The sequence below is a fragment of the Rana temporaria genome, chromosome 4 (assembly GCF_905171775.1).
Source record: "Rana temporaria chromosome 4, aRanTem1.1, whole genome shotgun sequence".
NCBI classification, from domain to species: domain Eukaryota; kingdom Metazoa; phylum Chordata; class Amphibia; order Anura; family Ranidae; genus Rana; species Rana temporaria.
In genome coordinates, this window is record NC_053492.1 from 263654815 (window position 1) to 263679456 (window position 24642).

General features: G+C 42.4%; 1 protein-coding gene across 3 annotated transcripts in view; it reads left to right on the plus strand.

Moving 5' to 3' along the window:
* The window catches only part of CEP57L1 (centrosomal protein 57 like 1), a 71973-nt gene that overhangs the window by 3421 nt on the left and 43910 nt on the right, over nt 1-24642 (plus strand). For all 3 annotated transcript variants that reach the window (XM_040350210.1, XM_040350211.1, XM_040350212.1), the window contains exons 2-4: nt 14619-14799; nt 16848-17024; nt 24027-24148. In XM_040350210.1, coding sequence (XP_040206144.1) covers nt 14619-14799; nt 16848-17024; nt 24027-24148 — 480 coding nt within the window. The remainder of the gene's footprint in view (nt 1-14618; nt 14800-16847; nt 17025-24026; nt 24149-24642) is intronic.

A 24642-nucleotide genomic window follows, 5' to 3' on the forward strand; every position in this document is an offset into this window, starting at 1 on the left:
TATCCAACCCCCCCTTTTCAAGAGACTACAAGTAATTGGACACTTGATTTGGTGGAGGGGGAGATTATGGTGGTCTGGGTTTGTTTTTTCAGGGGTTGGGCTTAATGTGTGTGTTTTTTTTTATTTTTTTTTCCATGCTTTTTGCAGAAACGCAGGACATTATTTTGAACATGGATTTCTATGGAACATGTTTACAGCAATGCATTTTTGTGCCTCTGCGTTTTTGGAAAGGGTCAGGGACTTTTTTTTTTTCCTCAGCGTTTTGCATGCAATAGACTTCAATGAACCCGCATCCAAATATATATATATTCTTTTTTTCCTAACACCCTAAAGCAGGGGTTGACAAATTTTGCTTGGAATCTAGGAGCCAGCTAAAAAAGTTAGGAGCCAGAAAACGCGCCCCGTCCCGACGAGCTTGCGCGCAGAAGCGAACACATACGTGAGCAGCGCCCGCCTATGTAAACGGTGTTCAAACCACACATGTGAGGTATCGCCGCGATTGGTAGAGCGAGAGCAATAATTCTAGCCCTAGACCTCCTCTGTAACTCAAAACATGCAACCTGTAGATTTTTTTAAACGTCGCCTATGGAGATTTTAAAGGGTAAAAGTTTGTCGGCATTCCACGAGCGGACGCAATTTTGAAGCGTGACATGTTGGGTATGAATTTACTCGGCGTAACATTATCTTTCATAATATTAAAAAAAAATGGGGATAACTTTACTGTTGTCTTATTTTTTTAATTAAAAAAAGTGTATTTTTTTCCCAAAAAAGTGCGCTTGTAAGACCGCTGCGCAAATACGGCGTGACAGAAAGTATTGCAACGATCGCCATTTTATACTCTAGGGTGTTAGGATAAAAAATATATATAATGTTTGGGAGTTCTAATTAGAGGGAAGAAGATGGCAGTGAAAATAGTGAAAAATGACATTAGAATTGCTGTTTAACTTGTAATGCTTAACTTGTAATACCAATGGCCACCACCAGATGGCACCAGCTCACATCTGGTGGTAATAACTTGTAATACCAACGTCTCACCACCAGATGGCGCCAGCTAGCAAAAAAAAAAAGTCGCCAGGACACTATTTCTAGTCGCCATGGCGACGTGGCGCCCGGGATTTGTCGATCCCTGCCCTAGAGAATAAAATGGCAGTTGTTGCAATACTTTCTGTCACACCATATTTGCGCAGCGGTCTTTCAAGCACTTTTTTTTGGGGGGGGTAAAAATACACTTTTTTTAATTAAAAAAATAAGACAACAGTAAAGTTAGCCCAATTTATTTCTTTTTTATTGTGAAAGATGTTAGGCTGAGTAAATTGATACCCAACGTGTCACGCTTCAAGTTTGCACCCGCTCGTAGAATGGCAACAAACTTTTACCCTTAAAAATCTCCATATGCAACGTTTAAAAAAAAATTGTACAGGTTCCATGTTTTGAGTTAGAGGTCTAGGACTAGAATTATTGCTCTCACTTTATCGATCGTGACGATACCTCAAATCTGTAGTTTGAACACCGTTTTCATATGCGGCTGCTAGTCACGTATGCGTTCGCTTCTGTGCGGGAGCTTGGCGGGACGGGGCGCGTTTCATTTTTATTTTATTTTTTCTCAATTATTTCCCTTTTTTACACTGTTCTTTTATTCCTATTACAAGGAATGTAAACAAAAAAAAAGCATGACAGGACCTCTTAAATATGAGATCTGGTGTCAAAAAAGACCTCAGATCTCATATTTAGACTAAAATGCAATAATAAAAAATGTCGTTTTGGGGGGGGGGGGGGAGCAATATCTTTAAAGTGGTTGTAAACACTTTACAACCACTTTAACCTACAGGTAAGCCTAGATTAAGGCTTACCTACAGGTGCAAGACCTATCTCCCAAACCTAAAAGATTTAGGAGATATTTGCAAAAAATTGCAGCACCGATGTCTAAAGCGCATGCGCCGTAGACATCAGGCGCACTGAGCGTGCCGCTACTAACGGCATAATGCCGTTGGTAGCGGCTCCCACGTGCATACATGGGAGTGACCTCATTGCTGCTCCGGTCAGTCACAGCGCCGGAGCAGCGATACCCAGAAGTCACTCTGGGTATCATGGCCACTGCGGGGGCTTCGATCTCAGGTGAGTAGAAACTGCATAAGAGCAATGGGCAGAAGTGACGTTTTAACATCGCTTCCTCCCTGCAATGGTATGGAGCCGGGTTGGGGCCATCTTCCCCTCACTCAACTCCATGATCTTGTGGCAATTGGCCGCAGAGACCACTTTTATCTGAAAGCAAACCGCCTGCTGAAGAATAGGATACTGGGGTTATGGTAGCTAGCTGCTGCCATAGCGATATCCCTCTTCAAACAGCCAACGTATAACGACGGCGAGCGGTCCGTAAGTGGTTAACAACTGATGAATCATCAGCTGTCAGTGGGGTTCCCGCTCATAGCTGAATGTTAAAAAAAAATAAAAATTGCCTGCTAAAAAAAAAAGTCACAAAAAATGGAAGAGGTCCTGTGTAATGATGGGGAGAGGGATGGTGGTAGGGAGGATTGGTTTTGTTTGGTTTTGTTTAACCATGCCCCCCCACCTTGAAACTTCACCAGCTGCCACTGTACACTGCTGCTGGTAAATGGACATTTAGGAGCAGTTGGGCGTTTTTTTTTCAGCTGCCCCTGAACACTCCTCTGTTATCAGCCAAACGCCAAATGCAGGCGTTTTTTATGGTAATACATTTTTGACTATTTGAAAAAAAAAAAGAAACGCGGCATGTAAACGTGGCTAAACTGACCTTTTTAAACATCGGTTACCATTTGTGAAGTTAAATCGTTTGGGAGAGGTTTTTAAAACGTCCTGTGTACATTTAGGCTCCTTTGACACTGGGGCATGGGTTGCGTAGACGGTAAAGCATTTTTAGCGGCGCTTTACCGTCATGTTTGCAGAGATATTCGGCCGCTAGCGAGCGCTTTTAACCCCCCCGCTAGTGGCGCTTTGCCGGCGGTATGGCCGTAGTATCCATTAATTTCAATGGGCAAGAGCGGTGGAGGAACGGTATACATACCGCTTCTTCACCGCTTCAAAGATGCTGCTTGCAGGACTTTTTTTTTTTTAACGTCCTGCCAGCGCGCCGCTCCAGTGTGAAAGCCCTCTGGCTTTCACACTGGAGTCAAAGGAGCAGCTCGTTCAGGGCGCTATTTTTAGCGTTCTAGCACCTGCAAAGCGCCTCAGTGTGAAAGGGGTCTAAGCCTAAAATGTACTAATGAATGCAGCTCTGCGATTCATTAATGCATGTATAAATAGGAATTTTTTTTTATAATGTCAAAACTGGATGAACAGAAATAGCCTGCCAAAAGATTTGTATGTCTTGCATACATTTCATCTGTGTATGCCGCTGTTTGCATGGAGTTCAGCTTTAATTTTTCTCTTCTCAAGGAAAACAATGGAGGTTGAAATACCATTCTTTTATAGATGTTGGTAATTCTGCATATTCACTTTCACAGAGAGACCGAGCATGACATAAGCTTGTTTTTTAATGAAATGCTCACACCATCTGCCTGAGATTAGGCAAGTTTCTATAATTGTCTGTGTTCCGTGGAATGGCAGAAAATGCTTATTGCCCGTGTGCCTACTTTTAATAAGGCAGATGGCTTTGCTGTTGGATTTAGAAGCAAAAGAAAATACATCAAACACTGTAAAAATAATACTAACAGATTAAATATGATGCACGAAGCAATTAAGGTTGTTTTTACAAGAAAATTTGAATAAGGCACTTTCCTCCTCTATTTAATGATAAATTTAAAATGAGTCACGGCATGAATAATGGAAATGTAATAGTAGGGAATGCTAGATGTACACTTTGATAGATCCTTTCTTTTCCAATAATAGTTCAGGTTGCTGCCCTTTGGTACATTGACCAAATATGCTCAGCTATTGTTATAACAAGGAGATGATTCATTTTGAAAATGAATTATCTTTCGGTACCTTCTAAGGAGAAATATATATATATATATATATATATATATATATATATATATATATATATATATATATATATATATATATATATATATATATATATATATTATTATTCCTATTATTATTATTATTTTTACCTTTTTGAACTGGAAGTTACAAACACATTTTGGTGTTCTGATTTTATATTTTACATCATTGTAATTGTTATATTAAAGTAGACTTCCACCCTAAAAAAAAAAAAAAAAAATTACACCAAAAACCTGCAAAAAAAAAATAAAAAAATAAATATATATATATATTTATTTACCAGAAATGGCGGTTGCTATGCGGATGTTCCTAATCTGCCTCTTCCTAGTCCGCGGCAGGTCTTCTTCCTCGTCCTCCTTGCGGTGTCTTCTGGGGAATGGGGCGCGCTGCCTTCTGGGAACTGTGTGTATCCCAGAAAGCAGCCGCCCATTCACAAAAGCGCCGCAAGACTCGTGCATGTGGCATAGGAAACGGGCAGTGAAGCCGCAAGGCTCCACGGCCTGTTTCCCTCAGTAAGGATGGCGGCGCCAGGAGCTGCCGGGATCGAGGGATCGGCCTCGGGGGGCCGACATCGCAGGCGCCTAGGACAGGTAAGTGTCCTTATTAAAAGTCAGCAGCTACGGTATTTGTAGCTGCTGACTTTTTAAAAAAAATAAATAAATCGCGGGTGGATCCCCACTTTAAAGGGGGTTGTAAAGGTTTTTTTTTATTTTCTAAATAGGTTCCTTTAAGCTAGTTCACTGTTGGTTCACTTACCTTTTCCTTCGATTTCTAAATGTTTTTTTTTTCTCTCTGAATTTCTCACTTCCTGTTCCTCCTCAGTAAGCTGTTCTTGCTGACTAACCCCCCATGGATGATGGGGGCAAGCTTACTGAGGAGAAACAGGGAGTGAGAAATTCAGACAAAGGGAAAAAAAACATTTAGAAGGGAAATCGAAAGAAAGGGTAACCCCTTTAAAGAGCAAGCATAGACAGATAAGGTTTGTATTTGCTAATATACAACCCCAAGGTTGGGACGCTGTGTAAAATCAACATAAAATGCATGAATGCAATTGTTTTCAGATTTTATGAACCCTTATTTTAGTTACAATAGGAAACAGAAAATGTACATACCTGACAGCAGGGGGTTACACACACACACACGTGGCTGCAGCCACCAGGAGTGTGTGTATATCTGAAAGGCTGACTTCTGGCTGTCAGGTGGAAGCAGTCCAGTGCCTCCGCATCAGCCAAATTGCTTCCACACCCCTGGTAATGGGAGCCCCTGCCACGTATCCAAGGCTCCATTGACCTATCTACGGGCCCAGGATCAGCATAGCGGGTGCCACTGAGTATAGGGCAGGGATCTGAGTGGGCATGTGTCTACTCTCCTCCCCTTCTTAGGGACCCGCTTACTGAAACGTCACTTCTGGGTCCCCCTTTTACTTTCCCGGCCAGCATGGTGGGTAAAGAATCTGTTGCAATGCAATCTGCACTGCATTCAATTAACTGAAACACGAGGAGACATTCAGGGTCTTTTAGACCCTGGATGTCTTATTAAAGAGAACCTGTTACCAAAAAGTCATAACAGTGTGAGAAAAAAAGTTAAAGGATATCTAAAGGTTTGTTTAAAAAAAACATGTCATGCTTACCTCCTCTGTACAGTTGGTTTTGCACAGAGTGGCTCCGATCCTCTTCTGGAGTCCCTCAACGCCACTTCTGGCTCCACCTCTTCTTAAGTGCCCCTTTGGAGAGCTGCTCTCACTCAGAGCACTCGTGCGGGCACGCTCTCATGTCCTGCTGTGTCTATTAACACAGACAGCAGACTCACTCGGCCCTGGCTCCTGCATCATTGGATTTGATTGAAAGCTGCAGGAGCCAATGGCTGTGCTGCTATTAATCTATACAATCGGCACTTGAGACACTAGCTGGAGCTGGTGTGCTCGTCCCCGTTGCTGGAAAGACCGGGTTCAGGTAAGTAAAAGGGCGGGTCTGGGGGGGAAGCTGCATCACAGGAGTTTTTTCACCTTAAAGGGTCACTAAAGGAATTTTTTTTTTTTTAGCTAAATGGCTTCCTTTACCTTACTGCAGTACTGGTTTCATGTCCTCATTGTTCGTTTTTGCTTTGAAGTAGCTGTAATTCTGCTGTGATCTCCACACTTCCTGGTTGCCTGTTTCCTTATAACCACAGTACTGGGAGATTTTCACGATGGTCTAAGCTGTCATTACTGTGTGTCTAAGGCTGCATTCACACCTGAGCGACAAAACGCCCGACGCCGGACGCTTCTGCCGCTAGAGGGGAGAATTCCCATTGCTGTCTATGGAGATGGTTTTTTTTCAGGCGACAGTGGCGTTTTCCCATTGACAGCAATGGGAAGACTTTTGAAAGAAAAAAAAAAAAATGAAAGTTTCATAATCGCGGCAAAATACGCCGCTACCGCCGAACGCACCTGTCGCTCAGGTGTGAATGGACTCTAAAACTCCTCAGAACCAATCGGATTCATTTTAAAAACAAAACACTGCCCTGGATTTGTTTGTTTTTGTTCTGTGAGTCTTCCCGACTCACCTTTCACCCGGAACTTCATGTATGTACCTTTAAAACCGAAGGTGAAACTAGAGGCACATTATATGATAGATTAAATTCAATTTTTAATCATTTTTAAAAGGAATCAGTTAACTTTTATGTCTCTATACCCAATAAACAGTCATTTCAGCAAAACATTTTTTTTTCCTTTAGTGACCCTTTAAAGCGGAGTTCCACCCACAATTTCACTTTTTAAATATAAATACCCCTGTAATACACAAGCTTAATGTATTCTAGTAAAGTTAGTCTGTAAACTAAGGTCCATTTTGTTAGGTTGTTACAGCATTTAAATAGTTTATAATCTAGAAATAGACCGTGGCCATCTTAAGTGTGGGCATCATGAAGCCAGACTGTATGACTTCCTGGATTTCAGCTTTGCATATCTCGTACATGCTCAGTGCACAAGCAATGTAATAGGTTTCAGTCAGGTTTGCAAGGACTACTGGGAAACATGATGCCTATCCCAGAAACCCTTGCAAATAGCCTAGGCAAATAAGGAGGAGGAAGTAATGAAGGACTACAAAATAAAGGTATTTACAAGCAACAAATTAAATAAAAATTGTCCATTCTGAACACTATGAGATTGGAGCATGCAGCACAGACAAACATAAAAAAATGGGTGGAACTCCACTTTAATGCATAGAATGCATTAAGGTGAAACACCTTGAGGGTTAACAACCCCCTTTAAAGGAGAAGTAAGGCTAAAGCTTTTTTTTGGCCATACTTCTATGAATCACAATGTGACCCGTTGGCCAGTCCAGGTTCGGGAAAGATCCTGACCATATGGTCGGTATCCGTGCAAAAGCCTGGACTGACACCTGGCTCAGCCTCTTGGCGATCTGCTGAGAGCCTGTGCCAGCTCCTCCCACCCCCTCCACAGCTCAGTGCTGCAGTGAGTGCTGGAGGGGAGAGCTGAGAGCCCCTGACTGACAGTCACAGCTCTCTGCTCAGCAGTAATTGATCGCTCAGTTCTCACTGCAGAGCCAGCTGGGGATAGATGCAACGTTGGATTAATGCTGCATCCACCTAGGTGAGAATAATTGTTTATTTTTTTTATAATCCCGAACTTCTCTTTTTAAGTGTAATTTTTTATTTATTTTTTACAAAGTTACACTCAAAAAAAGAAAATCCCTTCCCAAAAAATGTTTGAGGCAGCCCCCCACGTACCCACACGTACCAACGTAAATGCACGCATCAGGGGTGCCTACACACCAAAATGTTGATTGCGATACACATTTTGCACATCATCGGAGTGAAAGCAATATTTTTAGTGCCAGACCACCTCTGTAGCGTAAATGATGACCTATAGGGGGCTTTTAAAACGTTGCCTTTACTGATCTGTTATGTTTTATAAAAAATTGGGTCAATTGTTGTGTTTATGTGCCCTAAAATTAACTTTAGTGCAGGGGTAGGCAACCTTTTGAGCAGTGTGCCCAAAATATTTTTCGGAGAATCTGAGCGTGCCGGCTACATAAAACAAAATGTCAACTTCATGCTCTCAATCACGAAAAATACATTTTTAATACCGTAATTTCTGAAAACAACTTGAATAATAGTAATATATACTGTAAGGCAAGTCTGGTAAAGTTAAAATGAATATGCCAGTGGAGGACTTCTGAAGAATCTACAGTTGGAAAAAAAACTGTGAGGTGATATTGGTCATCCTATTCTAGTACTTTCAGCTCAGCCCCAATTCGTGCCCCATTGCACCTCAGATCAGTCCCAATTTCTGCACCAATTAAGTGTGAGTAATGTATATCTGGCTTTGCAGTATAGTACACACAAAGCCAGTCATTTACAGCAAATTCGGTCATAAAGCATTACTTATAATGTCTGATATAAAGGGGTACTCGCAAAACCAGTTATTAAGCGTTGCTCAGAAAGCCAGATATAATGCATTACTCACAGAGCCAGATTTAAAGGAGTATTGCTTTATATCTGGCTTTGTGAGTACGGTATTATAACTGGCTTTGTGAGAAATACCTTTATATCTGGCTTTACAGTACTTACAAAAAGCATTTCTCAAAAAGGCAGTTATAATACTGTACTCACAAAACCAGATAGAAAGTATTTCTCAATAAAGGAGTTTTTGCTTTTTACTTTATATCTGGCTTTGCAGTGCTTACAAAGCCAGTTATAAAGTATTTCTCACAAAGCCAAATATAATACCGTAATCGCAAAGCCAGATTTAAAGTACGGTATTTCTCACAAAGCCAGATATAAGGTATTTCTCTCAAAGCCAGATATAATACTGTACTCACAAAGCCAGATCTAATGCAATACTCCTTTTATATCTGGCTCTGTGAGTAATGTGTTACATCTGGCTTTGTGAGAAATATATTATATCTGGCTTTGTGAGAAATACATTATATTTCTCACAAAGCCAGATGTAACGCATTACTCACAGAGCCAGATATAAAGGAGTATTGCATTGTATCTGGCTTTGTGAGTACAGTATTATATTTGGCTTTGTGAGAAATACATTATATCTGGCTTTGTGATTACGGTATTATATTTGGCTTTGTGAGAAATACTTTATAACTGGCTTTGTAAGTACTGCAGATATAAAGTATTACTCGAAAAGCCAAATATAATACCGTAATCGCAAAGCCAGATGTAACACGTTACTCACAAAGCTAGATATAAAGTATTTTTCGCAAAGCCAGATGTAATGCATTAGTCACAGAGCCAGAAATATAGGAGTATTGGTTTATATCTGGCTTTGCTGTACTTAAAGCGGAGGTCCACCCATTTTTTTTTTAAAAGCCAGCAGCTACAAATACTGCAGCTGCCTGATTCTCTACTGCGCATGCGCAAGGATCGTGGCACGCCATCACTGGTCCCCGCTCTCTCCTGGGAACAGTGTTTCCCAGAAGACAGCGGGGGGGGGGGGGTGACGTGACGAGGCCGGATTCCCCGTGGGAGTCAGAACCCGGAAGTGGTGCCAAATGTGACACAAGGGGGGAGGGATCCGAAAAGCGGAGGTTCACTTTTTGTGTGAACCTCCACTTTAAAAAGCCAGTTATAAAGCATTGCTCACAGAGCCAGCTATAAGGCAGTATTCCTTTTATAACTGGCTTTGTGAGAAATACTTTATAGATGGCTTTGTAAGTATTTCTTTTAGTAGTACCTAATATTTTTAGAAAACTGTTAAACTTCATCCACAGTCAACATGGTCTCCCCTTAAAGCGGGGGTTCACCCTATAAACCCAAAAAAAAAAAAAAAATGTTCTTCTACCATAAAATCAGGCATTGTAGCGCGAGCTACAGTATGCCTGTCCCGATTTTTTTATCCCCGTACTCACCGTGTACTCGTACATCGAAGATACCGACTCCCCTCGGGGAATGGGCGTGCCTATGGAGACGGAGGATGATTGACGGCCGGCTCTGGCGCGTCACGCTTCTCCGGAAATAGCCAAAATAGGCTTGGCTCTTCACGGCGCCTGCGCATAGCCTGTGCGCAGGCGCCGTGAAGAGCCGAGACCTACTCCGGCTGTCTTCGGGGAGAGTGACGTGCCAGGGCCGGCCGTCAATCATCCTCCCTCTCCATAGGCACGCCCATTCCCCGCGGGAGCCGAAATCTATAATGTACGAGTACACAGTGAGTACGGGGGTAAAAAAATCGGGACAGGCATACTGTAGCTCGCGCTACAATGCCTGTCTCGATGGTAAAATCGTGTCGCTGAGGGTGAACCACCGCTTTAAGCTTGAGCCAGTTGTGTGGCTGCTTAGGGAGAGGAGGGACAGACAGCAGATGCACACTGATCAAAAAAAATAAAAAGGGCATGGGCTGACTGAATACAAGACTGCTGCTGCCAAGGGGAAGAAAAAAAATGCATGATTACCGAAGGTGCACTGTCTGTCTTGAGGCATCCTGTTCTCCGACTCACCCACAGCACAGATAGTGAAGCTGATGCCAGCGGGAAGAGAGGTGGGTGGGAACTAGCCTGCACAGATACTGAAGCACTTAGCCGATGCCAGCGGAAAGAGAGGTGGGCGGGAGCCAGTCGCACAACTTTTTCCTTCATGCAGCCGCAGCACCTGGACGGCATTCATGTTTGAGAGATGGGTTCCCCAGGATTGGCCTCACTTGCCGCCTGAAGGTCTGGCACCCTTGCCGGGGGTTGCCGACCCCTGCTTTAGTGTATTTCTTACAAAACCTTTTTATGTTTTCTAGACCTTTGCAGTAATATCGTATGACATAAAAAATATTGGAACTACCACTATTTTATTATCTAGGGTATTTGCTTTCAGAAACTGTATAATGTTTTGGGGGTTTATGCAAACTTCAGGCCAAATTTTTTTTTTTTTTAAATGTATGCAAAAAAATTAAAAATCACTCTCGCAGCAAAAGGGTTAAACTGAGAAAATATACAATTTTAAGAAAGAATGGTGGCACAGCGCTCACATGATCGGATAACTTCCGATCGTAAGTAATACATCAGGAGCTTCCCAGTCCCCACCAGTGACTGTGAGGGCACACAGGGCTGTTTAAACTGTTTACATAACGCCACATATATGTGGGGGCTCAGCATTAAAGCCCACCTGCTGAGAACCCGCATGTATGTCCCACATGGGTGGGAAGTGGTTAATGCAGTGCCGTCTGAGGGGCCAAAGATCACGGGCACCCAATATTGCATTTTGGCCTTGTCCCTTGTGCACAATGATTTCTCCAGATTCTCTGAATCTTTTGATGATATTATGTACCGGTAAATGAGTCTTTGCAATTTTACGTTGGGGAACAGTATGGGACAGCAGACGGGAAATACCCTTAATACTCTAATAAATAAAAGACAGCAGACTACTGTTGGATGTTAAGCCGGGGTTATTTAATATTGGTTTCAAAATATTATGATAAATAATATCAACAAAATACAAGAATAAATAAGCATAAAAATTAAGCATTAAAGCTAACCTAGCCACTACGGCTCAGGCTGCCAACACACTACCCAGCTAGAATTAAATAATCATATTTTCTTCATAAATATATAAAGTAAATAAATATAAAATACAAAGCTAGTCCCCCTTTGCTGTTGAAATATTTTTTTTTTTTTAAATTAAGGCAAAGGTGACACCACCACATAAGAAACAACCGCGACAAAGATGTAATAAAAAAAAGATGGGGGGGGGGGGGGGGACGGGACACCACAGCTCCTAAGTCTTCTGAGGTGAATGAGCCTGGGCTGACGGAACCCGCTTTAAATAGCCCAAACGGGCTGAAAACTTGCTGGTTCTGACCGGTTTGAACTGACCTTTCCCAGGCTTTCTATCCAGCGCCCAGGAAAGGTCACCCCAAAGGCCAAGAAGCCTGCCAAAAATGCCCCAGGAGAGGTCACTTAAAGGCCAAGTGAGCCAGTTTGAACTGACCTTTCCCAGGTTTTCTACTCCGACCCCAGGAAAGGTCACCAAAAGGCCAAGAACCCAAATACCTCAGAGGAGACCTAGAAAGAAAACCCCCAGGGGAGACCTGAAAATGCCCCGTCACTCTCCCATGAGGAAAAGGGGGGCTAGAACTGCCCCTTCTTCCTGTCATTCTGAAATAGTTTGACAATTTTTAGATGCCGCTTTTCACAGATTGGTGAACCTCTGTCCATCTTTACTGAGACACTCTGACAATCATGTTACTGACCTGTTGCCAATTAACCTAATTGGCTGCAAAATGTTCTTCCAGCTCTTCCTTGTTAGTACCACTTACTTTGCCAGCTTTTTGTTGCCCTGACCCAAGAAAAGACATTTTGCTGCTACCAGTTTCAAAATGATCTTACTTTTTATTAAAAAATTCTACATTTTCTCAGTTTAAACATTTTAATATGTTCTCTATTTTCTATTGTGAATTAAATATGGGTTTATGAGATTTTACAAAGCACTGCATTCTGTTTTTATGTAGATTTTTACACAGTGTCCCAATTTATTGGGGTTGTATTTCTTTTATACTAGTCTTCGGTATAAAATAGCTTGTTGATTGGAGGAGAAAGCAGAAATATAACTTAATTGGTGATCTACAGTCGCTTCCCCATTGAAATGCTGCTCTGATTAACCTCCCTGGCGGTATGATTCTGTCTGAAAAAACATGCTGAAAGCGGTACAATTATTTGCAAGGAAATTTGGTGTTTTATACTGTAGGCCTGTGATTTTTAGGAATAACTCACTTAAATCTGACCAAACAAGAATCTAATAGGCATCCCGGGTATGACATTTTTTTAAAAACAAAACTTTAAATTATAATATAATAAATAATTATAAATAATTATAGCAAGTAATAATATAATTAAAATAAAAATTATTCAATAATGTAATCAAATCAAAATCACTGAAATTTTTTCAGTTGCAGAATTGTTGCTGTCATTATTTTTTTTTTTATGACGAATTTCCCCGCAAATCGCTATCGCACAATTCTGCAAGTGATTATAATTTATTATCGCTGTTTTCTAGCTGATCTAAAACCATTTTTGACATAAAAAGACACTTTTGGTTGCTATGGACAATCTACAGTTTTCAGGCAGAAAGAAAGGTTTTTATTATATAAAATGACATGTAGGGCACTGGGCAGACCACTAGGGACAAGGGGGGAGTGTTTTTTTTACATACAGTACTGTAATCTATAAGATTACAGTATACTGTATGCAAGGTGTTTGTTTACTTTTTTGAATTTGGCGCCGATCTCCGCTCCCGTGCGTCGTAACGTCGCAGGGAACGGAGATCGGCGGCACAGGAGGACGCTGTGTGAATCGAGCGAGGTCCCGCTCGCTCACACAGCGTGGTGACATCGCTGGATCCAGGAGAAGGTAAGCCAGCGCACGCTGCAGGCTCTGCATGTCTACCCCGAGCGTGACTCGGGGATACCGATCGCAGCAAGAAAAACCCACCCCGAGTCACGCTCGGGGATACCGCCAGGGAGGTTAAACCCCATTGCCTTAGTTGTAGTTGTAAATAGTTAGGACGTTGGTGTTTTTTAATTTAGAAAATGAATTGAATGGAATTTAAAGCGGAGTTCCACCCAAACGTGGAACTTTCTCTTTAAAGGGGTTGTAAAGGTTTGTTTTTTATTTTCTAAATGGGTTCCTTTAAGCTAGAGCAGTGTTCGTTCACTTACATTTTCCTTCGATTTCCCTTCTAAATGTTTATTTTCTTTGTCTGAATTTCTCACTTCCTGTTTCTCCTCAGTAAATTTTGCCACCATCATCTGATCTGGGGATAGTCAGCCAGAACAGCTTACTTAGGAGGAACAGGAAGTGAGAAATTCAGACAAAAAACAAAGAAAAAAATATTTAGAAGGGAAATAAAAGGAAAAGGTAAGTGAAACAACAATGCACTAGCTTAAAGGAACCTATTTAGAAAATAAAAAACTAACCTTTACAACCCCTTTAAGTACTTTTCGTTCTTTTACATGCCACTTTTGGCATGTCATTTATTTGGGGGGGGGGTACCTTGTTTTGAGAGAGACTTCCTGTCCCACTTCCTGCTTCCATCTCTTAGCCACCTAGGCAGGAACTTCTCTCCCCCTAGGCAGCCACTCCCTCTCTGCAATCTTCTGGGACATGTCACAGGTCCCAGAAGATTGCCTGTTCACTAGCAGAGCGCAGCGCAACATGTGCTGTGCGTGCCCGGTCGTGAAGCCACAAGCTGTCACAGCCGGGTGCCCACAGTTGCTATGGCAGCACTGTGGAGAGGAGGGGCTTTGTGCGGCCACATCGCCGGACCGTGGGACAGGTGAGTGTCTTTGTAGCTGCTGACTTTTAAAAACTAAAAAAAAAAAAGTGGAACTGCACTCTAAAATGTTTTTTAGCAGGTAATATAGTTCACACTTTACATGTCTAAACTTACTATTAAGTTTGTTTGAAACAAAAACAATAGGGGTTCCGCTACTCTCCTGTTTATTAGACCCCTATACGGTCTTCTGATAATGCCTGGTATGGTAAGCAAACTGGCAGTGGGGAGCAGGTCTCTGTTACATGTGAGGTCCGTGCGTGTGCTTAAATGATAGGGTGGGGTAGTGGAACCCCCCAGGATTTAGAGTAGTATATGATGTTCCCAATATATATTTAAGAGTTGATGTTTATAATTTTTGTTTGCAGGCTTTTAAAATGGATTCCGTGTTAAAGGACAGTTACTTGCCCAGTTTTTATCATCCTCCTGCCAGCAAAGCACTTTCTGACCTTTTTGAATCTAGATCTTCATCAAGAAAACATTCATCTTCAACTGTGAAGGATCCAAATTCTCCCACTTACAGTGTTCTAGAAGTTCCTAATAGCAAAGGTAAGTAGCAATTCAAGGCAAATAATCATATAAGGTGGGTGGCAGGGCAGGAGGTAGCTTTTCTTATACCACTCAATACTTATGTCCCGTGGTTTTGATGCGCTTTCTGAAAACACAAAAACCACAGGACATAAAAGAAGCCTATGGGAAAGCACAGGTAGCCCACATATAAAAAAGAGCAGGTTGTGAAGCCATCCTTAGTTTAGTTGACTCCCTTCAATAAAAAATTTCAAAATTTAAGGAGATGTAGCTTGTTCTGTAATTTACCTGTCATCACTTCGATTGCTGGACATGGCCAGTTGTACATCTTTTTACCATAGCAAGCTGTCACTCAAGGTTGCATTCATTACTCATATGGAAATCGTAAAAATGGCAGATTATATATAAGATGCTGAACTCTATTTATGTATGTTTAGAAATGTTCTCTAAAGACAGCCATAGGCTGTTTGTACTGGAGTTGATCGATCAATCAACTTGGGTACAACCAGGCTGTTGCAGTTCTTATGCAATTATTGCCAGAGGTGTTTTTCTGGCCAGGATGGCTCCCCCCGCTGGGAGAACACTTAGGCCCAGATTCACAAAGGAGATACGACGTCGTACCTCCAGATACGCCGTCGTATCTGAGTTGTGCCGTCGTATCTATGCGCCTGATTCATAGAATCTGTTACGCATAGATTTCTATTAGATCCGACCGGCGTAAGTCTCTTACGCCGTCGGATCGTAACTGCTTATTTACGCTGGCCGCCGCGTGTATGCTGATTTACGCCTAGAAATATGTAAATCAGCTAGATACGCGAATTCACGAACGTACGCCCGGCCCACGCAGTACAGATACGCCGTTTACGTTGGGCTTTTCCCGGCGTAAAAGTTACCCCTGCTATATGGTGGCGTACCAATGTTAAGTATGGACGTCGTTCACGCGTCAAATTTTTAATATTTTACGTCGTTTGCGTAAGTCGTCTGTGAATTGGGCTGGACGTAATTTACGTTCACATCAAAACTAATACATCCTTGCGGCATATTTGGAGCAATGCACACTGGGATATGTCCACGGACGGCGCATGCGCCGTTCGTGAAAAACGTCAATCACATTGGGTCATGGATATTTTACATAAAACGCGCCCCCCTGTTCCATATTTGAATTAAGCGGGCTTACGCCGGCCGATTTACTATACGCCGCCGCAACTTACGGAGCAAGTGCTTTGAGAATACAGCACTTGCCCATCTAAGTTGTGGAGGCGTACCGTAAATCGGATACGTTACGCCCGCGCAAAGATACGCGGATGTACGAGAATCTGGCCCTTAAACTCTAGGGGAGGAATTCCTCCATCAACTCAGTCAGTGTGGTTGCTGGAAAGAAAATCGCAAAAATCTATGGCCAGATTAAATGCTTAAAGCGGTGGTTCACCCTCCTTCACATCATTAGACCATTACATTCGGCATCGTAGCGCGAGCTACGGTATGCCGGTCTTAAATTTTTAATCCCCGTACTCACTGTGCTATCGCTCATTGAAGAATCCGACTCCCGCGGGGAATGGGCGTGCCTATGGAGAGGGAGGATGATTGACGGCCGGCTCTGGCACGTCACGCTCCCCGAAGACAGCCGGAGTAGGTCTCGGCTATTCACGGCGCCTGCGCACAGGCTATGCGCAGGCGCCGTGAATAGCCAAGCCTATTTCGGCTATTTCCGGAGAAGCGTGACGTGCCAGGGCCGGCCGTCAATCACCTTCTCTCACCATAGGAACGCCCATTCCCCGGATTCTTCAATCATCGATAGCACAGTGAGTACGGGGATAAAAAATGTAAGACCGGCATACCGTAGCTCGCGCTACGATGCCGAATGTAATGGTCTAATAAAAAAAAACATTTTTTTTTTTAACAGGGTGAACCCCCGCTTTAATTACGCAAGTTCAGAATGTGAATGAGGCCTTATAGTACATGTAATGTGTTGGTTTGTGTTAGGTGTGCTTTAAGATTTGCTCTTTTCTTCACTCGTGTTTTAATGATATCAGATTTATATGAACTTTGTGACCTATCGTTCACAACAGCTTTGGTGTCGGCTCTAAAAACTCTTCAAGAGAAGATTTCCCGGTTAGAACTGGATAAGTTTAAAGCACAGAACTGTTTAACAAGCTTGTCCGTGGAGAACAATGAACACAAGAAAGCTTTGTCTGAAAAAGAAAAGAGTGAGGCTGCTCAGCGTGAAGCTGCACGGCAGAAAAATGGTAATAATGGTAATCCTTCTACCTGCGCTTTATTTCGGATTTCTGTATAAAAGCAGAAACAATGCATAGCATAGCATCGAATGTATTTTTCACATAAAGTTATTGTAATGTGTAAGTGTATATTTATAAGTATTATTACGTCCACGAGAGATCATAGCACTCCCCCTGACTATGTATTCCACTGCTTTTCTTCCCAGAAGGGACTCGTTTTTGTTCAGGTATCATCTAGGGCAGGGTTATCAAACTCTGTTTCATAGTGGGCTACATCAGCATTATGGTTGCCCTCAAATGGCCGGTTGTATCTGTGAGACTTTATAACTGTAACTACTCTTTATCATAATACATAAATGCTTGTGCATTATTACTGGTTTTAGTAATAACTTGAGCTGTGAGGGGCAGGTGCAGACCAGCACAGAGCTTATTCACACTTCTGTAGCAGATGTTGCAGGTCAGAAATGAAGGGTCACGTACTGCTGGTATCAATCACAAGAAACTTTATTGGAGACTGCATAGACAGAGCATGCTTTTGCCATTGTGTTCTGTTTTGAGCAGTTTCCAGTAACATTTCTCGTAGACGATACCAGCGGTGTGCAACCCTCTTTTTCAACTGGCATAGAATTGTATTATCCTCAAAATAATTATAAGCAGATGTCCAGAGCAGCCCCCTTTGCATTAATGTCAAGAGCCCCACCACCCTCCTTTTATATCACTGTGCATACCCTTGGTGCTGCTGCCAGGAAGCAGCTGGGAACCTGAAAGTGCAGGATCTGGAGGAAGAGCAGAGTAGGGCTGGAGTCAACTACCTGTGTGATTAAGACCAGGAGAGATTGAGATGAGGGGGTGCTGAGGCTGCACAGAGAGGCTCAGGATCTGTGAGAGGAGTTCTATCCTCCTCTTTGCTGCCGACTGCTGAGACAAGCTGGGGGCAGAGATGAGGGGGTGCTGAGGCTGCACAGAGAGGCTGCTTTGCTGCCGACTGCTGAGAAAAGCTGAGGGCAGAGATGGAGTGCCACAGCTGCAATATAAATTCAAGAGCCACATGAAATGGCCCAGAGGGCATTGTGTTTGACAGATGTGATCTAGTGTCAACATCTACTTCCTGGACTGAAATGCTAGAATGACACATTGACCTTGGTTCACCAAAGGAGTTTTAAAGGCAGAAGGTTTTTTTTTATCTTAATGTATTCTATGCATTAAAGGGATTGTAAACCCTCTTCTTTTTGTTTAAATAATAAACATGTCATACTTGCCTTCACTGTGCAGTTTTGCACAGAGTGGCCCCAATCCTCGCATTTGGGGGCCCCTGGCGGCGCTGGTAGCTCCTCACCCGCATCAAGTGTCCACGCTGGACAAGGCTTTCCTAAGGTGGACACCCAACCCATGCGGGCACGCTCCCGAGTCCTGCATCTGTGTACATGTCTCCTGGCACCACGTCATTGGATTTGATTGACAGCAGTGGGAGCCAATGTTTGAGCTGCTATCAATCTATCAAATCAAGAGCCGAGACAACTAGAGGGCCGGTCATTTTTTTTATTCACCTTAATGCATAGGATGCATTAAGGTGAAAAAAACACAAGGGTTTACAACCCCTTTTAAGATCAAAAGCTTTCTGTGTGCAGCAGACACCCCAGCCCCCCGAATACCTGAGCCCCATCTCGATCCAGCTATGTCCACGAGTGCCTCGGCCATCCGTGACCTTCCTTCCTGATTGGCTGAGACACAGGAGCGGTGGCTCTCGCTGCGGTCAATCAAAGTCAGTTAGCCAATCAGGAGATTGGGGTGGGCCAAACCAGGGCTTTGTGTGTGAATGGACACAAAATCTCGGCTTGGGTGCCCCCATGGCAAGCTGGTTGCTGTGGGGGCATGTTAAATATAAGGATATTCTGTAAACTTTATATTGATGAGAAAAGTTCTTATATAAAAGCTCAAAACTGGATTTAATTAAAAAAAATTGCATAAGATTACAAGAGCAACATTAAAATACAGAATGTAAAAAGTAGTTATATTCTTGAAATGAAGGTTGTGTATATAATCAGATGTGTGTCTGTAAGACTGTAAGTCTGCAGCTAAAAGCAGCTTCCTTTGTGTGTGCAAGTCTGACTCTAAAAAGCTTTGTTCATCTCCTTATTCTCCTAAATTCAGCCCCCACTTTCTCCTAAAATGGTCTGATTTAAAGTTCTTGTAGTTCTACAAAATTCTAGTGAAAAATGTATTGAGCAAACTTTCAATCCTCCTCCATTCACAGTTAATGATGGCGGGGGTTTGACTAGAAAACTAAACTCCGTCTCTATGCATTGGCATTCCTGGGGGATGGACAAGAGCCATGTGTATAACCAATTACCTTATACAAAATAACTTATAACTTTGTCATCTAAATCAAATTACATTGTTACATAAATCAATATGTATACATTCTTAAATGTGAAGCCTTATTTGCGATGGGGGGGGGGGGGGGGGGGAACCAGTTCAAGTCTAATTAGTGACATATGTAAACTCTCTAAAGGAAAGCACAGACTGTAAAATCTTATTTCTTAATTTTCCAAATCTAGAAGAGATAAATATATATAACTCAATCATACTATAAAGACCCAACTCATTCATACATATGTTAGTAATTTTAATTGATAAATATTAGATTAACCACTTAACCCCAGGACCATATTGCTGGTCAAAGACCAGAGCACTTTTTGCGATTCGGCACTGCGTCGCTTTAACTGACAATTGCGCGGACGTGCGACGTGGCTCCCAAACAAAATTGGCGTCCTTTTTTTCCCCACAAATAGAGCTTTCTTTTGGTGGTATTTGATCACCTCTGCGGTTTTTTAGTTTTTGCGCTGTAAATAAAAATAGAGCGACAATTTTGAAAAGAATGAATATTTTTTACTTTTTGCTATAATAAATATCCCCCCAAAAATATATATATATATATATATATATATATATATATATATATATATATATATATATATATATATATATATATATATATATATATATATATATATATATATATATAAAAAAATTTCCTCAGTTTAGGCCGATATGTATTCTTCTACATATTTTTCATTAAAAAAAAATCGCAATAACGTTTATTGATTGGTTTGCGCAAAAGTTATAGCGTTTACAAAATAGGGGGTAGTTTTATGGCTTTTTTATTTTTTTTTACTAGTAATGGCAGCGATCAGCGATTTTCTTCTTATTATTTTTTTCTGGTACTGCGACATTATGACGGACACTTGACACATTTTTGGGACCATTGTCATTTTTATAGCGATCAGTGCTATAAAAATGCATTGGATTACTATAAAAATGCCACTGGCAGGGAAGCGGTTAAGTATGTTCCCTGGGTGTGTTCCAACTGTAGGGGGGCATGGACTCACTAGGGGAAATGACTGATCGCTGTTCATTCATTGTATGAACAGACGGTCAGGCATTTCTCCCCCTGACAAGACCGGGAGCTGTGTGTTTACACACACACACAGCTCCCGGTCTTCGCTCTGTAACGAGCGATCTCGGGTGCCCGGCGGTGATCGCACCCGCCGGGCACGCGCGTCGTAATCGGGGACGAGCGGGTGGCGCGCGCCCCTAGTGGCCGCTTCGCGAGGCGACGTAGAGCTATGGGCTCTCGCACAGGGGAGCCGACCAGCCACCGTATAACTGCGGCGGCTGGTTGGCAAGTAGTTAACGAAGGCTACTAACACGGCACTCGACAGGAGGGAGGAGCCAGGAGAAGTGAAGAGGGACACCAGAAGAGGAGGATCTGGGCTGCCCTGTGCAGAATAACAAAAAAATCCATCAAAACGAATTTAAAAAAACTAAGTTGATTTTGCTTTTTAATGAGTGAAATTGGGGTGCACCAAATGGATTTTTTGGTTGCCGAAAATGAAAATGCACTTTGCTGAAAATAATATTTTCTGTTTAAATATTTATATATAGAATTGTATTCTATTGGACTTTTTAATCAATTTAAATTAATATGAATTTATTGTTGCCCATTATTGGCTCTTGTAGACCCCTTTCACACTGGGGCGTTTTTCTGGCGCTTTTGGGATACAAACAACGCCTGTAAAGCGCCTGAAAAACGTCTCCCCTGCAGTCTGTGTGAAAGCCTAAGGGTTTTCACACTGAGGCGATACACTGGCAGGACATTAAGACTCCTTTCACACTGAAGCGTTTTTACAGGGTTGTAGCACTCCTCCACTGCCCCTGTCCATTGAAATCAATAGGCAGCGCAGCCAAAGCACCGCTGCAGCGGCACTTTGCGGGTGTTTTTTACCCTTTTTCGGCTGCTAGCGGGGGTTAAAAGCGCCCCGAAAACTTCCGCAAAAAAATGGTGGTAAATCGCTGCTAAAAATAGCGCCGCTTTACCACCAATACCGCCCCGCCCCAGTATGAAAGGGGCCTTTGTGCAAGAAAAGCTATAAAAAAATGCAGTCTCTAACCATCTCTTGTATCATGCCCAGTCTCTAATCATCTCTTGTATCAGGTCCACAGTCTCTAACCATCTCTTGTATCCGCAGCCTTGCCAGTACATGTTAGATGCAGCCTGCCTGTGCCTGTCAGATTCAGCCTCTCACCAGTGCCCGTGGATACAGCCTGCCTGTGCCAAGAAAATGGAGCCTCTCACCAGTGCCTGTGGATGCAGCCCGCATGTGCCCAGATCAAAGGGGCGATCTCCCGCTGTGTCAGGGAGCTGGATTTGAATTGCGCGGGCCGCAGTAACAATGTCCCGCCTCCTGTGATCTCGTCACACTGATTCAATGTCCCGGCATTGGATCAGTGTGCCGTCTATCACAGGAGGCAGGACATTGTTACTGTGGTGGCCTGGGCAATGCAGCTTCAGCTCTCTGATACAGTGGGAGATCGCCACACTGATCTGGGCACATGCAGGCTGCATCCAGAGGCACTGGTAAGAGGCTGCATCTAACATGCACTGCCAAGTCTGCTGATATAAGAGATGGTTAGACTGGGGACCTGATACAAGATATGTTTAGAGACTGAGGACATGCTACAAGAGATTGTACAAGGAGTTTGCCGCTCTGCAAGGAGAGGAGAAAGGAGAGGACAGGACCTTGAACCACCAGGATGACACTCCGCAGTGGGCGGCGGCGTGGCCACAGCTTCTGCGCATGCGCATTTATTGCCATTTTTTCCTTTTGCCAATATGCCGAAAACACAGTTTTTGGGCGAAATGTTGCATGCCGCTGAAATTTCGGTGCATCCCCAGAAATAAGTTTGACTCCTTCGCAAAACATGACTTGGTACTTGGTGGCAAAACCCTTGTTGGCAATCACAGGAGTCAGACGTTTCTTGTAGTTGGTGACCAGGTTTGCACACATCTCCGGTGGGTTTTTGTTCCACTCACCAGATCCTCTCCAAGTCATTAAGGTTTCGAAGCTGACGTTTGGTAACTCGAACCTTTAGCTCCCTTCTCTATGGAATTGAGGTCTGGAGACTGGCTAGAAAATTCTGTAAGATGCCCCAAGGACCAGATGAAGAGGGCCAAAAGGCAGCATCCAGATGCAGTTTGGTGAACGCTGCTCTAGTTACCCATTGTATGCCAAAAACATGCCAAGAAAAAGAGGGTTTAAAATGCAGCCTTGGATACCCTTAGTGGATCAGTTATCACACATAATTTGCCAGCAATTCGTCTGTGTAAACGTAGTATATGACTAACCTATCCAACAGTTGGTTATTTTCACAGGCAGAGTGCAATAGAATGAGCGTGATTGCATTGTCATGTGGTAATTTTTTGATGTCCTTGTTCTGATGTTCAGTTCAGCAATAATGTTGACCACCTTTTATTATTCAGATTTGAATATGAACACTGTTGGGAATCGATCTCTTCTCTCTTCTATCTTCTCTTCTCGCTTCTTCTCTTTTTGGTAAAATATGATGTTGCATCGAGTAAATAGATACCGAACCTGTCAAGATTTAAAATTGTACATGCCTGTAAATTGCGAAAATCTACGGTACCTAAAGCTGTCTATAGGTGACGCTTTAAAAGCCTTTACAAGTTATCAGTTTAGAGTTGAATGTGAGCTGTGACACTAGAATTATCTCAATGTGACGTTCTCAGCACCATTTACATGTGCGTGCCGGTACTATGTGCGCGACTGAAAAGCCGAATGCCATCTAAGAAAATAAAAATAAAAAATACAGCTGCAGCCATGATCCTGGTATAACCACTTGCAGGTAAGGGAGCAAAAGGGAAGGGAACACAAAAGTTTTTATTTAGTAAGAAAGTCAAGTAAGCCCATAAACTTGGAGATGATTTTAACAATATCTCTAAATCCCAGGTTTGATGAAAATGGTCTGTGTAATTATCCTCCAGCCACTAATGTCCCCGTATCCATTATAATGTTCATTTTTTGAACCCATTGGAGGAAATTTACTAAGCCTGGAGAAACTAGAAGCTGTGCATGGTAACCAATCGGTTTATATCTTTCATTTTTTTTTTTTAACGCTTACCTGAACAAGCTGAAAAAAGAAACTGGTTGCCATGGAAAGCTGATTCTGTCTGTTCCAGTTTTGAGCAACCCCCCCCCCCCCCCCCCCCATTTGGCTATAGAAGGAAGTGCGCCTGGGTTTAACCCATTGTAGTTGCTGAAGAATCATGGAATATCTGAACTATATATATTGAAAACCTTGCTTCCATAATGTAGCTTATATTAGATCTATTTGCACAGAGACAGCTTTTTTAAAAATCGATCTCATTACTGACTGAAATCACTAAACTTTCTGCAGTAATGATTACTAGCCAAAGACCACGTGATCTTTGCAGGAAACCCAGCCAGAACAAAAAAGTAAGTTCCTGATAATAATGTACTTGATAATGATGGTCCGCTTTAAGCCAGGTGATCATTGATGTTGCATCTCTTATGTCTTTGGTCTGCACTGCCAATAGGAGTACCGGTATATTTTCTTAAACCGCAATAAGCTAATAAATTGAGTTTGTCTTGTTTTAGTTATTTGTTGTCTTTTTCTTTTGATTTGCAATAGATGTAGTTACTCAGCTGAATTCAGCAGAGCAGCGCTGCTCGCTTCTTGAGAAGCAGCTTGACTATATGAGAAAGATGGTTCACAATGCTGAAATGGAAAAGAATACAGTGCTCGAGCAGCAGGTACTTTCTACTATATGCCAACTAAAAGTTTATTACAGGTCTTAACATTTATATGTATAATCATCATGATCTGATGTCAGAAGCTGCTTTTTAAAAATGCTATAAAGTGCCTGCTCTTAGCTTTGCAGTGCCCCATCTGCTACCAGACACCACTAAAATCACTATGCTATTATCAGCTTTCTGAAAATGTAATTGTTTCATCACACTGACTTCAGTAACAATTTGTCATACCCAGAAATGCTATTTTTTTCCCACTAGACTTTGGTGGTAGATCATTAGAAAGATGACAGCAAGCAAGTATCATCAGGCAGACCATAGCCAAGTACCTTCAAACCACCGCAATGGCACGGTTGTGTGCAGTGTTAACAGCCTTCAGCAATGCACATCTATAAACTAGTGCAGGACTGTTTTCTCTATAAGCCATGTGCCCACTTGTTTTCCACTTGCAGACACAGCCTGAGGTTGGTTCAGTGATCAGGCAGGCCAGATATATA